The sequence below is a fragment of the Emydura macquarii genome, unplaced genomic scaffold (genome assembly GCF_026122565.2).
Source record: "Emydura macquarii macquarii isolate MOO-44397 ecotype Brisbane River unplaced genomic scaffold, CSIRO-AGI_Emac_v2 contig_3390, whole genome shotgun sequence".
Classification (NCBI taxonomy): domain Eukaryota; kingdom Metazoa; phylum Chordata; order Testudines; family Chelidae; genus Emydura; species Emydura macquarii.
In genome coordinates this window covers 5,340,859-5,355,925 of record NW_027133527.1, presented here as the reverse complement: position 1 = coordinate 5,355,925, position 15,067 = coordinate 5,340,859, and the positions used below count along the sequence as shown (strand labels likewise).

The 15,067-nt window shown below is 49.5% G+C and overlaps 1 protein-coding gene across 1 annotated transcript in view; it reads right to left on the bottom strand.

Moving 5' to 3' along the window:
* Positions 1-15,067, bottom strand: part of SYNGR3 (synaptogyrin 3) — a 52,565-nt gene that overhangs the window by 14,637 nt on the left and 22,861 nt on the right. The window contains exon 2 of the mRNA XM_067534199.1: positions 13,860-14,100. Coding sequence (XP_067390300.1) covers positions 13,860-14,100 — 241 coding nt within the window. The remainder of the gene's footprint in view (positions 1-13,859; positions 14,101-15,067) is intronic.

The following is a 15,067-nucleotide window of genomic DNA, read 5'->3' as shown; positions in this document are numbered from 1 at the left end:
GCGGCCCCCTACCATCCGGAAACCAATGGCTTAGTAGAGAGGTTTAATGGGACATTGAAGGCTATGTTAAAGATGTATGTGGACAGACGCCAGAACGACTGGGATGTACTGTTACCTTACCTGCTGTATGCGTACAGAAGTGTACCCCAAGAGTCTACAGGGTTTGCTCCTTTTGAGCTGCTTTATGGGAGGCAGGTCAGGGGACCCCTGGATCTGATTCGGGATTCCTGGGAAGGTAACGTAGAGATGCCAGAGCAACCAGTGGGGGAGTATATATCCCAATTTAGAGAGCGTTTGCAGGACATGATGAGTTTGGTTCAACAGAACCTCGAGAGAAGTCAGGTTGTTCAGAAGACCTGGTATGACAGGCATGCGGAGGAGAGAGCTTTTGAAATTGGGGATATGGTGCTTGTGCTAATCCCAGTGAGAAGAAATAAAATGCAGGACATCTGGGATGGACCCTATGAGGTGGTAGAGAGGGTTAATGAGGTTACCTACAGAGTCGGGAAGCCTCACAGGAAAGGGGTTGAGCAGCTGGTGCATGCTAACAGACTGAAAGCTTATTGTGAGAGGGAGGCAGCCGTCAATATGATTTGTTGTGCTGATGAGGGAACGTTATCTGTCCCTTTGGTTGATCTAGTTGCGGAGAGCAAAGGAGAAACTCCACTGGAGAGCATTGAGTTTGGGGGGGGGTTGGATTCTGCACAGCAGCAGGAAATGTTAGCCCTATTAAAGCATCACAGGCGAGCGTTCTCCAACAGGCCAGGTTTAACTGACAGGATTGTGCATTCCATTCTAACCACAGGGCCACGCCCAATGCCTAGCAGAGCATATCGGGCCAAAGGGGAGATGCAGAAACAGATCCAGGAGGAGGTAGAAAGCATGCTGGAAATGGGGATAATTGCTAAGTCAAGCAGTCCCTGGGCGTCTCCCATCGTGATGGTGCCCAAGAAAGATAAAACCATGAGGTTCTGTGTGGATTACAGAAAGCTAAATGCAATCACGCAGCCTGACCCATACCCCACGCCCCGCATAGAGGATTTATTGGACCAGCTGGGGGGTGCAAAGTTCATAAGCACTCTAGATCTGACTCGGGGATACTGGCAGATCCCCTTAGACGTTGATGCCCAGGAAAAATCAGCTTTCATAGTGGAGTCTGGTCTATATGAATTTAAAGTTCTGCCATTTGGGTTGAAAAACTCCGGGGCTACCTTTATGAGGCTCATTAATGAGGTTTTGGCTGGGTTACAGAACTTTGCCAGGGCCTATATAGACGATTTGGCTATTTTCAGCGATTCCTGGGGGGACCATCTGTACCACATGGGGGTCGTGTTGCAAAGACTCAGAGAGGCCAACTTGACAGTTAAAGTCTCTAAATGCATGTTAGGAGCTGCAGAGGTGTCATACCTGGGACACAGGGTGGGCAATGGGATGATACGCCCTGATCCTTTGAAGGTGGAAGCCATAAAGGGCTGGCCTGAGCCTAAGACAAAGAAGCAGGTCCAATCCTTTATTGGGCTGGCCAATTACTATCGCAGGTTTATAAAGGGGTTCAGTGACATCGTAGCTCCCATAACAGACCTCACCAAAAAGGGAAATCCGGACCCAATAAAGTGGACTGAAGCCTGTGAGCAGGGCTTCCAAAGGGTAAAAGAAGCCTTGTCTAGAGAGCCTGTATTAGCCAGCCCTGACTTTGAGAAAACGTTCTTCCTATGCACAGATGCTTCTAACGTTGGGTTGGGAGCTGTGCTCATGCAGGACGGGGATGGGGGTAAGAGGCACCCCATTGCATACCTGAGCAAAAAACTGACACCGGCTGAACAACATTACGCTACTATAGAAAAGGAATGCTATGCAATTGTCTGGGCCATAAAACAACTTCAACCCTATCTGTATAATAGGAGGTTTACGGTGCTCAGTGACCACGCTCCATTGGTATGGCTACACAAAGCCAAAGGGACCAACTCCAGGTTGCTCCGCTGGAGCCTGGCCTTACAAGAGTGTGATATGAACATAGTTCACATCAAGGGTAAAGAGAATCTGGTTGCTGATGCCCTGTCAAGGCTGGGGGGCCCTTAAGGTGTATCCAGGAGCTCCGATTACTCCCTTCTACACCAGTCTCGCGTTGGGGGTGTCATGCGGGCTGGCTAGAGAGGGGGGGCAGCTAATATATTGTGTGACATCAGCATGGCAGAATCATAATAATCCATGGGGGATAGGCCATGTCAGGTGTGGTTAGGAAGATTATGATATGCTAAGTAAGAGAATATTACTTATGTTCTTGTGTAATATGTGACATGGAAGTTATAGATGTATTTGATATGTCTGTGTTTCAATTGGGCTACCTGGGCAACACCCCAGATAGGAAGGCTGCAGAACAATGGCCGGCTTAATGGCCCATTAAGGCCTCCCCAGGTGCAAGGGGCCTAGAGAGAGAGGCCAGCATCACCAATGAGTCACCAGAACCTGCTTACGTGACTGGACCCCAGGCACACCTGAAGAGTCACCAGGATTGGCCCATGTGATTATGGACTCCATTTTGGGTCTTGTGACTGTCCGCAGGCCGCATGGCCGGGGGAGGGGGTTTATAAGATCAAACCACAGGATCCATCTTGGTCTTTGCTCCTGTCCAGTCTGCAGACATACACTGACCTCTGGACCAATTCATCTTGCAACTGAACTGAAGGACCTAGACCCATCCAGGTACTGGATGTGAACCAGAGAGAACTACACAAGCCTGCAACCCACATTTCTTCCAGAAACCTGAAGTATATGGACTTTTAATCATTTGTATATCTGTGATTTACTTTAACCCTTTAACATTTCTCTCATGGTTTATTTCTTTCCTTTTACAATAAACCTTTAGGTTAGACACTAAAGGATTGGCTGGCAGCGTGGTATTTTAGGTAAGATCCAAGCTTATATTGCTCTGGTGCTGTGGCTGACCCCTTGGGGTCAGAGGGAACCTTTTAGCAAAGAGCAGAGAGTTTAAATAACTGGTCTCTTTGCTGGACCTGGTGCTGATTTGGGAGCCTGGAGCTGAAATGCAGTGAAGGGGGCTGTGGGCATTTGTGGACTGGCTTCGTGATACCCAGTGTGGGGTAATCAGAAGCAGTTCGTGGCTGGTTGGGAAGCCGGGCTTCAGTGTCACCCACCAGCGTGGGGAGAATCTGCTCTCCTTTTGCAGCCTGCCCTGACCTTGGCATTATCAGTTGGCTACCCTGGGCACGGGTCGTATCACAGGAAAATGAACTGCTTTTCTTATGAGCGGACACCCCACTCTGCCCATGCAGCACCAAGGGAATCACGTGGGCCTGCACCACTGTGCTCCAGCCTCCCTCTTCTCTGCTGCTCTCACGTAAACAGGCTGTTGTTCCGTAGCCTGACGGAGAGAGGGAAGACGAAGCTGGTGATAATTCCTACTGGAATCCCAGGCTGGCTGAGCCTGCAGATCCCTCCAGTCCCATCACTTGACAGCCTCGGTGGCTGATACCAAGGCCTTAGAGGAAAGCAACCCCTATCAGGAAGCAAACACCACTGCTATTCCCTTCAGCAAGTCTCCGGCCCTCACAGTGATTCTGTGCTAAGGCATTGATGCTTTCAGGTGAAACCCTAACTGTCCATGGCCGTTATCTCCCTCACACATCAAACTGACAACTTCAAAGCATTAAAGTACAAAGGGAACGGGAACGCTGGGAATTATCCAGCAGTGCTGTCAGGCAGGCGTCTGAGATACCTTGAATCTTAAAAAGGAACGTAGCAAGTCCCGGTAAGGATATGGATTACAGGCACGGTGGGGCAAGCAAGCGGCAAAGTCGCTGTGTGACTGCGGGGAGAGAAATACAGCTTGGTTTTTTTGCTATTTTACTTTGCCAGAGGCTCTGAAGCGCAATTCAAAACACAGTGCCTTTCTTGGTGCATATATTTGTGTATGCACACTTGCACACACGCATGCATGCGTGCACACGAGGCTTTCAGCTCCTGAGATTGTATTAAATATACTTTGACGAAAAAGCACAACAATTTCTCCTACTGCAGAGCATGAAAAATCCCCCCTAACAAAACAAACCCAAATCTTCGGATGTCAGTTTCCCCCTGGCTTCTGGATGATCTGTTTATCTCCAGGGTGGGCCAGGGCTGTGGACTTTGCTGCACAAAGAAAGGAAATTTCCATGTAAACACAGATACTTTTTCCTATTCTTCATCGTGCTAAAGTCCACAGACCTGTTACGATGGGTTTCACAGCAGTGTGCCTCTAGGATGAGAAGTAGGGTCACCCCTTGAATATGGACAATGAGAACAAGGTATACTGTATGTCCCCACATCTTCCCCTGGACGTTGAGGCATGGAAAAGACTTTTGCCAAAACAATGGCATTGGCCAAAACTGGATGACCAATGTGTAGAATCTGATGAACCTACGTACTCATGGCCATGTGGGTGCCCAGCAGTTCTCAATGCAAGACACAGGACTTCTCGGCCAGATGGTCAGTGCGCCTGTTATGCTTAACAGAAAGAAGATTATTTCTTGACTTTACCTTGGGCCGGGAGGACTACAGTCTGAATCCAAAGTACAACTGTGGGTCTCATCAAAGAAAGCACCTAACTGCAAAAGCTAATCTGACTGGAGACAGCAGCTACTGGGTTGTTCATGGAGGGGTTCAATCTGGGTAAGGAGCTGAATGAGGTTCCGGGTCACGCTCTCGGACCTTGTGGGGACGCATAAGGGTTGACACTCTTATACAATCACACGGACGTCTGCCGGAAGATACACGAGGCTGTTTCATTGGTTTAACCAGGCAGCTAGTTAAACTGGGCACCAACCAGCAGAATGAGTTGACTGGTGATTCTTGCTGGAGTCCATGAGTGTGATAATCACTTCATCCAATTAGCCACTGCAAACCTGACTGGTCCGGGATGGACTGGTTTTGCAAGAGCAGAACTCCTCCGTGAGACAACAGACGTCTGAAGATCCCATGGTAACTTAATCAGCCATCGCCTCTGCAATCACAAAGGCATAAACGGCATCATAGCTGCTCTCTCCTCCCCTCCTTCGGTGTGGTTCTGGGGAGCGGTGAGAGAAGTGGCTGCCAGCCTCGCAGTTTAGTTTTTACTGACGTGAAGATCTGAAGTTGTTTTTTTTTTTTTTTTTACTGACACAGTAAAACTCTTTTACTGACATCACTAAAACTACCATAAACAATACAATCATGCCACAGAAGTGTGTACTCCCTCGCGATGTTCTGTACATGGGAATGCAGAACGACACAATTGTTTTAGCTGCAGTTAATTAATCTAGTGGGTGCTTTGGGCGTGTGCAATAACAGAAAACAGGAGATGGATAACGTCATGGTCAGTGTAGTTTTGTGATACAAGAAGTGATTCTGAACGACAACAATCCAGGTCCAAATACAATACGTTTTATTTCTACCCAATTTCACGGATGTTTTCATTTATTTACTGATTTACAGACAGTGTTAAAACTGGACATTTTTTTTTTTTTACTGACTGTCCATAAATTTACAGACGGTTGGCAACCTTCCCACTGTGGGAAGACCTACAACTGCAGCATTGTCTAGCTTTGTGAAAGGCCATTCACCACCTCACATCCATTATCCCCAGTCCTGACACACAGAGAGGCCACAGGGCTTTTCTGATGCTTCCAAAAGCAAAGAGGCCAATCCCCAGCCCATCACACTGCCTTACAATGAACGAGGTTATTTTGGGGGGCAGGTGCCACCTGCTTCATCCCACTGCTGCCGTGGAAGTCTTGGGGTTCATCTCCCCCTCGGTGGGCAGCGCACACAGGGACAGGAAACTTTCCTCAGCTCAGGAGAGGAGAAGCTGGTTTTCTCTCTGGGGTAGGACTGGAGATGTTCTTCCTAGTTATTAATGACAGCGTGTTGGCTGTCAAGACTGGAACAGGTCTGTTATTCACCGAAAGATAAAGCCAGTGCTGATGCTACCGTGATTCCAGAGTGAGACCCCAGGAGCATTCGTCAGAGCAAATGGTAATGATTGAAGTTGGGGGAAAAGATCCATATGCAAAATGTGGGATGGTATAATGGGAACATGAAGATCTGCCTTCTTTAGGACCTTGTTCAGATATTTCAGACACAGCCCTGCTCTGTTTGTCGTCAGTTGTCTGAGGCTAGAAATGGGATGGGGTGGAGGGTTGTATTACTCCATTTCGATGCAGAGAGGTGATGGATTCATTCATGTCGTCATATTTCCGTGGGCTGTTTGCATTTGAGAATGGGACAAGGCTGTTCCTGCGGTTCTTGCACAGCTCCGTATGGAAGAATCATAGAAGACGAGGGTTGGAAGGCCACTCAAGAGGTCATCTAGTCCAACCCCCTGCTCAAAGCAGGACCAACCCCAACTAAATCATCCCAGCCAGGGCTTTGTCAAGCCAGGCCTTAAAAACCTCTAAGGATGGAGATTCCACCCCCATTGCACCGCATCTGGACAATGTCCAGTGACCCCATTTTGACCAAAGCCCTAGGTAGACATTTGTTCCCGGACTGAAAGAGCCTGGCATTAACCAGGGGTCTAACTCCAGACAGGGCTGGCTGGGAGTCACGCAGCTCACTCTGCAACTCCTGGCCTCGCCTCGGCAGCCTGCCCTTCTTCTAGCGACCTCCTGCAGTATGATATTCTTTCCGGTCGAACTTCTCAGGCTAGTTGACCTGAATTTCCTTCTGTAGGAGCCAAGATTGTAAGTCGATTTTTCCAACATCTCTGCATTCCATAAAGTTTCCCGCTGTACACTAAGACAGCTAGGAACAGATCTGCCTGATCCGCAGCACCGAATCTTACGTTCCCTTGTGAAACGGATTTCCATCCCATTATCTAGTTCGGAGTGAAGGCCTCGGACAGGGGGGAGGTCAGGTAGAGCGGGCCTGTACCTGCAATCCTGCCCACCTATGTGACTGCCTGTGGGGGCCAGAAATTCATCATTTTTGGGGGTGGTCTGATGCCACCTGAGAGTTTTCCCACCTGAAGGGGACTGAGGTGACATGCGCTGGACTTGCCTGCCTGTGAAGTGCCTGTCTAGTGAGACGGCTGCTCTTTCGGGCAAAAATCTCCCTGCTAGAAACGATGAGAAAATAGCCATATTTACTTTCAGTAGTGATGCCGGGCTGAATTTAGACTGATACACGCTAAGGAACCATCTGGCCTTATAAAATGGAGCCGTGGGCAGGCGGGAGGAGCATGTCACCAAGAAATAACGGGCCAGCTAAGAGGGCCCTTTCCTGCCCACTTGTTCTTCCACCTGTGGGTTGCTGTCCCTCTACTCGCTCCATGGACAGCTGCTGGAGGAGGAGGTGGCGGCAAGGCATGGCAGCTTGCTGGAGAAGCTGGGAACAATAACGTGGATATTAGGGCATAGAGACCTGCAGTGGCGGCTGGGGATGACAACCGGATACTTTCTAATTCTCTTAGGAGTGGCAGGGTATCCTCATCTCTCTAGTCCATCTCCCCAGGGAGTGTGAGGGGGGGGATACATAGCTATTGCTTGTCTGGGGCAGCTGGGGACCTCTTAAGAGTCAATGCTCTGACACGTCCTTGTTTGGTGTCGAGATACGGTTTTTATTATTTGCTGCCTGACCTTCGGTTCGCAGCTGGCCCTCCTCTACTCCGGAGGGAGAATTCCCTTTTTGGGGGTGTGAGTACACGCCCAAGGCATCAGCACAGGTCTGTGGCCTGCTCTGCCCTACACCCATCTGCCACGCTGTGCTCTGTGAAAGCAAACAAGGAAGAAACGCTGATTTATTTCCTTGTTTATTTCCTTGTTGGAGTTTGTCCCCAGGAGCCAGCTCCGGGGGGGATGGGAGGAGAACCGGATCTCAGAGATTGCTCTGGCAATATTTCCAGTGGCTAGCAATCTCCCTGCCTTCAAAGAGGCCAGATATATCGTCTCTGTCTCCCCTCCCCTCCATTGGCTCTCTCAAGGAAGGAGCTGATCTTGGGCTAAGGTCAGGCTTTGCAGAAGCTCTCTCTCTCTCTAGTACACGGGAGCCACATGGATCTGACAGGTCTGGGTTTCCCCGCAGGGCCAGCCTGGGATATGAGCCACGATCCGCTGGGAGATCTGTTATAGGGGGGAGAGCTGGGCCCAGAGGGCCCCGACTGCAGTCTTCAGCGCGGACAGCATCTGTGCTGTGTCCATTTCCCAGCTTCCATAGCCCAGAGGGATGTGGAGGGGCAGAGCTCTGCAGCAAGGAGCATGGCGGCTGGTGCAAACTCTAGGGGCTCAGGCATGGAGATCTTCCATCTGGTGTCGCTGCCCTTCCGGAGACGGGGGACAAGGGGGCTGCTTGTCCCTGGAGAGAGTTATTCCAATCCCGCCTGGCTGCGTCTCTGCCTGGCCTCGCTCGCTAGCACCAGCCGCTGCAAATGCCTCTGAAGGGGAAGCAGAGCTGAGGAGACAGCCTCTCCCAAGGGCCAATGCAGTCCTGGGACAGCTGTGAGTTAGACAGACACACGACTAGTGAGAAATCTGAAACCGAGTTGGAAATTTCCCTCCAAAAACTCGGCAGCAAGAGGGGGGCTGGGGGGAGATACAATTGGGGGTGGGGACACAGACGGGCATGTCAGGGGCCAGGCATATCCTGCTGCTAGTGACAGGCAGGGTTGGTTCTGCCCCAGAGCTGCACGCAGGCTGAAGGGTCTGTGGACTGCAGCCTGGTGCAGAAAAGAAAGGCGCTAAGATGAACTGTAAAAGGCAGTGGATAATTATAGTTTTGGGATCTGCAGACAAGAGAGTGCAAACACCGGGAAAGCGACATTACCGCCATAATTACAGCCTGGCTTTAAACAAACTCGCGTCTAAGGCAGCAGCTGGAAGAGCCGATGGAAGGGAAAGCTGCAAAGTCTGAACTGGACAGCGTCTGTGTCGTTTCGGCTTCTGCCACAATACCATAGCACATGCAGCTCTCCGAGGGACGGGGGTGTCACAACGCTCCGCTCCTTTCCCAGAACATGCTTTCTGCCTGATTAAGAACAGGGAAAGCTTGGGACGCCTGGATTGCCCGCAGCACCGAGCCTCCCAGCCTGGGTCCACAGGCCTGCACTATGGCTCTAAAGACAGCTGTGCAGATGCTGCAGCTCAGGTTGGAGCTTGGATTCTGAGACCCCACTAAGGGGGAGGGATCCAGAATCCAGGCTCCGGCCCAAGCCCAAACGTTTGCACTGCAATTTCTATTGCCCTACAGCCAGAGCCCCATGAGACCAGGTCAGGCTGTGCCGCAGGTCTTCTATTGCAGTGTAGACGTACCCACTGAAAACTAGCTTGTATTAATGCTCATTCCACAGAGCCAGGGCTTCCCAGGGATACAATGGGCGATGAATATCAAAACTGGGACAAGCATGCCAGCGTGCCATAGACTGAAGGCACAATCTTCCTCTTAGTGTGAGAAACCTGGTGGGTTAATGAATTCCTCTTCTTAGAACCCGCATAGACTGTAAGCTGTAATTACTGCCGAGTAGCAGGGGCAATTATATTTTGTGTCTGTGTACAAACATACAGATATGTACACACACGCGCACACACACACACAAGGCTGGAGACTCAGCTGGTGTACATTGGTGTCTCGCCACTGAAAGGGACAGAGCTGAGGTCGTGGCTCACAATAAGAGCTGGCCAGCGGATGACAATTCCATTTCGGGATGATTTTTGACATTTGTTTTGTTGCGCACGGGAATGGAAACCGAACCTTTTGAAGGTGGCCATTATATGGAATTGTGTCACAACGCTTGTTTTCGGATCACAAAGGTCAGGGGCTATATCTCACCTCCCAGAAGGTTCATCCTGGATCTGAGAAACCTTCGTTGAACTGATCTCTCTCTGTGAAAAGTTTTGATGTCAACAAAGTGGCTTACTTGGATGCAAAAGCATTCCATCCATCCATCCATCCATCCTATCTATCTATTCCTTCCTTCATCTGTGTTTTGGTTTTTGTCACTTCCTGGATGCATTTTCATTGTTTGGCATCAAACCAAGTAACAACGCAACGATTACACACAGAAAGAATAGGCAAAACGGCAGCATCAAACCAAAGGAAAGCAAGAAACCCATCCTCATAAGGCAAGAAAGAAATGAAAGTCCAGGTATCGGAAGGGGCAGGATGTAAAGTCTCCAGTGGACTGGGCGACACACTGACAATTTATTTCAATATCCGGAATGAACTTCATTGAATGAAGTTGACCCTCACTGAATTAGTTTCAACACCTTTGAGTTCCTTGTATTAAAAAGTGCAATTGTGCATGTGTTATTGTGACTCTGTATCACACCTGCTCCAGTCAGGAGGGGCAGTGCTAATCTACTTCCTCCACTATTAACCCTCTGAAGCCACCCCCTGAAGAGGTGCACAGACTAGTTCAAACTGGATTCTCCAGGGTCCAACAGACAAAGAAGGATTCTTCTGAGAAACAGCCTGGTTTTAAACTGTCTCAGGACCTCCCTCCTGATCCAGCAAACGGACAGGACCCCTGCTCCACCGAGGGCTCCGATTCTTAGGGTGGGGTTGGAAGGACTGAGTCTGCCAGAATCCATGTTAGGGGTGGAGTTAACTCCAGTAAGCTGATGAGCAGGCATGTCGGTTCTTTTACTGGTTTTAGCATGGTTTCTCTGCAATGCTTTTGACCTTAGGAATAAAGCCAGAAGTGCTGTGTGGTACCTTGGAACTGTAGCAATTACACTTGTTAACCATCTCAGAAGAGAAATCCAGTAGGTGTCCCCGGGCAATCTGGCTGTGCTGGGAAATACACAGGGAAGGCAAGGAACTGTGCAGCCTGGAAATATCCCATCGGAAGGGAGAGAGACGAGGGTCTCCATCCAGAAAGGCAACGGCTGCGGAGTGGGTGTCCTTGCTGGACCACTGAGGGGAAATACAGGGTCACCTCACCTCCATTCCCACTGGTGGCCTCATGGATCACTTCACCTACCACCATCGACTGAAAAACATTCCTGTAGTGATGATAACAGTTGCTGACAAGGAAAAATCACACTGGATAAATGTATTATTGGATTTCCTTTCACGTGATTTAGCAGCTGAAAATGGTAGGAAAAGCCAAAACCAAGAGACCACCTGGCTCTGCACAGATCCCCAGCAAATTCTCTGAGCGCCAGCAATGGCCCACAGATAACATTTTGGAAAACTCGGATTTAGGCCATTTAGAAATAGGTTGGACAAAGCACAACAGGGGATGTTTCTGCCCTGGCTCTCCAAGGGATGGAGCACACTGCGTAACAGGTGCAAGCTCTCTCTGAGTTCTAGAATCCCACAAATCTCCACACCCCACTGATCTCGCAGCTACGTGCACTCTGGCTTTACAGACCTGACACAGTAGCTCTGCCTTGGGGAAATTCAGCTGACGTTTTGCCCAAGATGGGACTGAAGAACCAAGCTCTAAATGTGGAATTCTTTAGTTTACACTGGACCATGAGACAAGCAGCCCCAGATTCTGCTCTCATTTACATCAGCTAAACCCAGAGCAGCTTCTCTGCTAGCTTTGCGGGAATGACTCCAGATTCACACCCCTATAAATGAGATCCTAGCTTAGCCCGATGCCCAGGCTCCCACTTCTTGTCAACTTCCTGGGCGCTGAGATGTCCCGATGCTCACAGACAAGGTGATTATTATTGTTTGCTTGTACATGATAAAAGCAGCCGCCAGGCAAGGTAAAACTCACTGGTGCTGCTGGATGGTTTCGAATCTCGCACTGATACTTGACACTGTGTCCCTCACAAGACCTGTGGCTGCATAACCTGCATTTAAGGGGTTTGTTTAAGAGGCATGAAGTGGCTTATTTTCTGCTGTCAGAGTTTACGGGGGGAAGATCAGGCCCCAGGAAAAGTTAAGCTCTTTACAGTGGACACACAGAAAACACACAAAGGGCCAAATGCGGTAATTTACACTCGACGCCTATGGAGCTACAATCCAAAGCCTTCAGCGGCTGCCTAGCAAAATATCATTTCATATGATCCTTGCGCATAGCATTGCAACAAACATATACCAGTATAAAGACTGAGAACGGACCCTGTGGCTTTCCCCCATGAGTACACTTGGAAGGATTAGATTTTTATCAGTAAACCTGCGTGAACATCAATTTCACAACAGGCACACAAACCGACAAAAGAACATTTCCATCAATACTAATCGAAATGTACAGATAGGCAAAGAAAGAAAAATGCTGCCTGAAAACGTATTCAAGTTGGATTTAAGGATATTTGCTTTGTATATTTTGACATGTGGTGTTGACGATTTGTGTTTAACGGTTACAAAACTTGAACTGTTTGAATCTCAACATCGATCATCATTAAAATAATTACTGTCTGACCCCGCCCCCATAACTTCCCACAACTCTGAACATTTCAGTCAATCAAAACTGAAAGAAATGCATAAAAATAAACATCAATATTATCTGCTGAAATGATAAAAAAATTAAAAATCAAATTCTGCCAAGCCTACCTACGAGTAATTCCCTTGGAAATCAAGGGGAGTCCTACATGCATGAGGGCTGCGCGATCAGACCGCTCAGTGGTGGAAACCCAGCTATGACATGGGTTACTACAGAAGTACAATGGAGTTACTCCTAAGAAGACCGGTGTAAGTGAGAGAAGAATGAGGCCTCGAATCAGAATGACAGCATTTTACACACCCCTTGCCCAGAGAACATGGCTATACAAGGTACAAGACAGTGGAGAATCAGGCCTTGATGCTGAGATTTTCAAAGTAGCCAAAGGTATTTATTTGGATGCTCAATTCCCACTACAATGAATGGACCCTAGGCATCTAAATCCCTTAAGAGGCACTGTAACTGTCAGCCTCCCTAATTGTTGTACACTAGTATTCTGATGTAATGGAAATAGAGACTTGACGGTATATTTCCAGCTACAGAGGGTACAAAATATTCCCTCTCGTGCCTCCCTGGAAGAGTTCTTTCTGGCACGTTTCATTCTTAATAACAGACATTTATGGTGATGTGATGATGCATTGACAGATGATTTCATTTGGGATCAGACAGCTGCTAGCCCCCTGGTGCTGGAAATATCACTCCCAGGCTTTTAAAAACATGAGAGCTGGAAATCCAGAATCTCAGGCCAAATGCAACTTCCAGGTGGGCCGAGCTCAGGATGGCTCCTGCTGGCTCAATGGATCCAGCTACTGCCTACAGCTTGCATGCCTGGTCCCGCATCCATTGAGGTCATTGGGACTTTTGCCTTTGATTTCAATGGGAGAAAGGTCTGGCATTGTAAGATTCTAGCAAAGCACCCAGCTGCAGTAAAAAACAGAACCCCAGTTCCTCAAGTCAGGGGATTATATCAGAATCTCACCTTGCATTAAAAAAAAGTAAATAACCCTCATGGTTGTGGAGGGGGGGAAATAGGTTTGAAAGCATAACCAGGGATAACTGACCCAGCGACATCTGCCTGAGTCTGCAGAGAGACTGAAACAATAGCTCTGAGAGGAGTGACCTTCCCAGTATGTCTCAATAGAGAATTAACTCCCAGACCCACTCTTCCAGGGGGCCTCCCGAGTCCTATCCAGCAGAGCACTCTGCGTGGCAGGGGCACAGCGCAGTGGGCATGGCCCATCCACCCAAGCAGACAGACCCTGACTGCTGGGGTAATTACAGGGACCTTCTTGCTACCACCCCTACTGCTTCAGAGGGCAGGGCGTCCTGCTGTCCCTACCGGAGGCAGCGAATGGGACTCCATACCACTGCCCTAGCCATTTCAACTTCAGGGTCAGAGCAAAGGGGTCCCTATGTGCTGGTGCGTCTAGTGCGTCGGATTGCCTTAACCCAGTTCTGGGCAGCCTCCACTGCCAACACAACACAGCCCCTGGCATACCTGAAAACCCCAAGTCCAGCAGGACAACCCGCTTCCGGTCCTTCACGCTGCTGATCTGCTGGAAGTAGAGGTCGACGATGAAGAAGAAGATGCAGGCAAAGAAGGCAATGATGCCGATGGCGATGCTGTAGTTGCAGGCGTCCTCATTCTGGTTGAAGACACATCGGAGCTCTGAGTCGTGTGAGTTCTCGTTGACGTACCCCTCGTTGACGATGGAGCCGAAGACCACGATGGAGAAGACCTAGGAAGGGGAAAGCACAACCGGCAGCTGTTTACACTGAACTCTGTTTCCCAACAGCGAGATAATTGGATTCAATCTTCCATGTGATTCCATGGCAACGTGGCGCTCGTTAGAGGGATCCCTATGCTTGCCTGCTTAAAAACAACGGGCTGGCGAAGGGTTCCCAGTTCCTCCATCATGGCGATTTCCTTCTTTGCTTTGCAGTGAGTCAGTCTGCAATGCATTTTAGGGGACGTTATTCTCGATCCGGACCGGGCAAAGAGAGGACAGATCCCCCAGGGCCAGGCACAGCCTTTTTGCCAACATCACTCTCAGCTGTCAAGCTGCACTCAATAAACCGCCTTGAGTTACTAGGGAACGGAGGGAAATGAAGTTACAGTGTATAATTGAGTCGGCTGGGCCCACGGCTCCTGAAAAAAGACTGAATGTGGGGTGAAGGGTGGAGCAGACGGAGAAAGCCCGAGGGAAGCTCAGCTGTTACCAGGAAGGTGAGTCACGGTCCTGCCCTAAGTGAAGGACAGGGCAACATTACGCTCAGCACTGCTGGGGCTGGAGGCCACAAGGGGATAAATCTGTATCTGGAGCAAAAAGGCCGACGCACCACTTAAGTTTCACACTCACGTGTGATGCACAGGGCTCACGCTGGCCTTCCACATGGGGTGAATTTCTCTGCAAGCTGGATAGGACCTGGGGCTGGAGTCAGAGTTGGCTACTCTACAAGGCCTGATTCACTTTGAACCTGCCAGATTCCTGCAGCCTTCCCCATTGACATCAGTGCTGCTCATTGCTGCATTAGCTTCTGCATTTCCTGGCTCCACCTGGACTGGCGGGTACAGCCAGGTAATCAGTGGCTCCTCCAGGAGACAAGTGGGGCCCTGGGGAGGAGGGCAGAAACCCCTGCCCTTGGTGCAGATGCCCTGAATCCCTGCAGATTCCAGGACACCCCAATACCTGAAAGGCAACATTC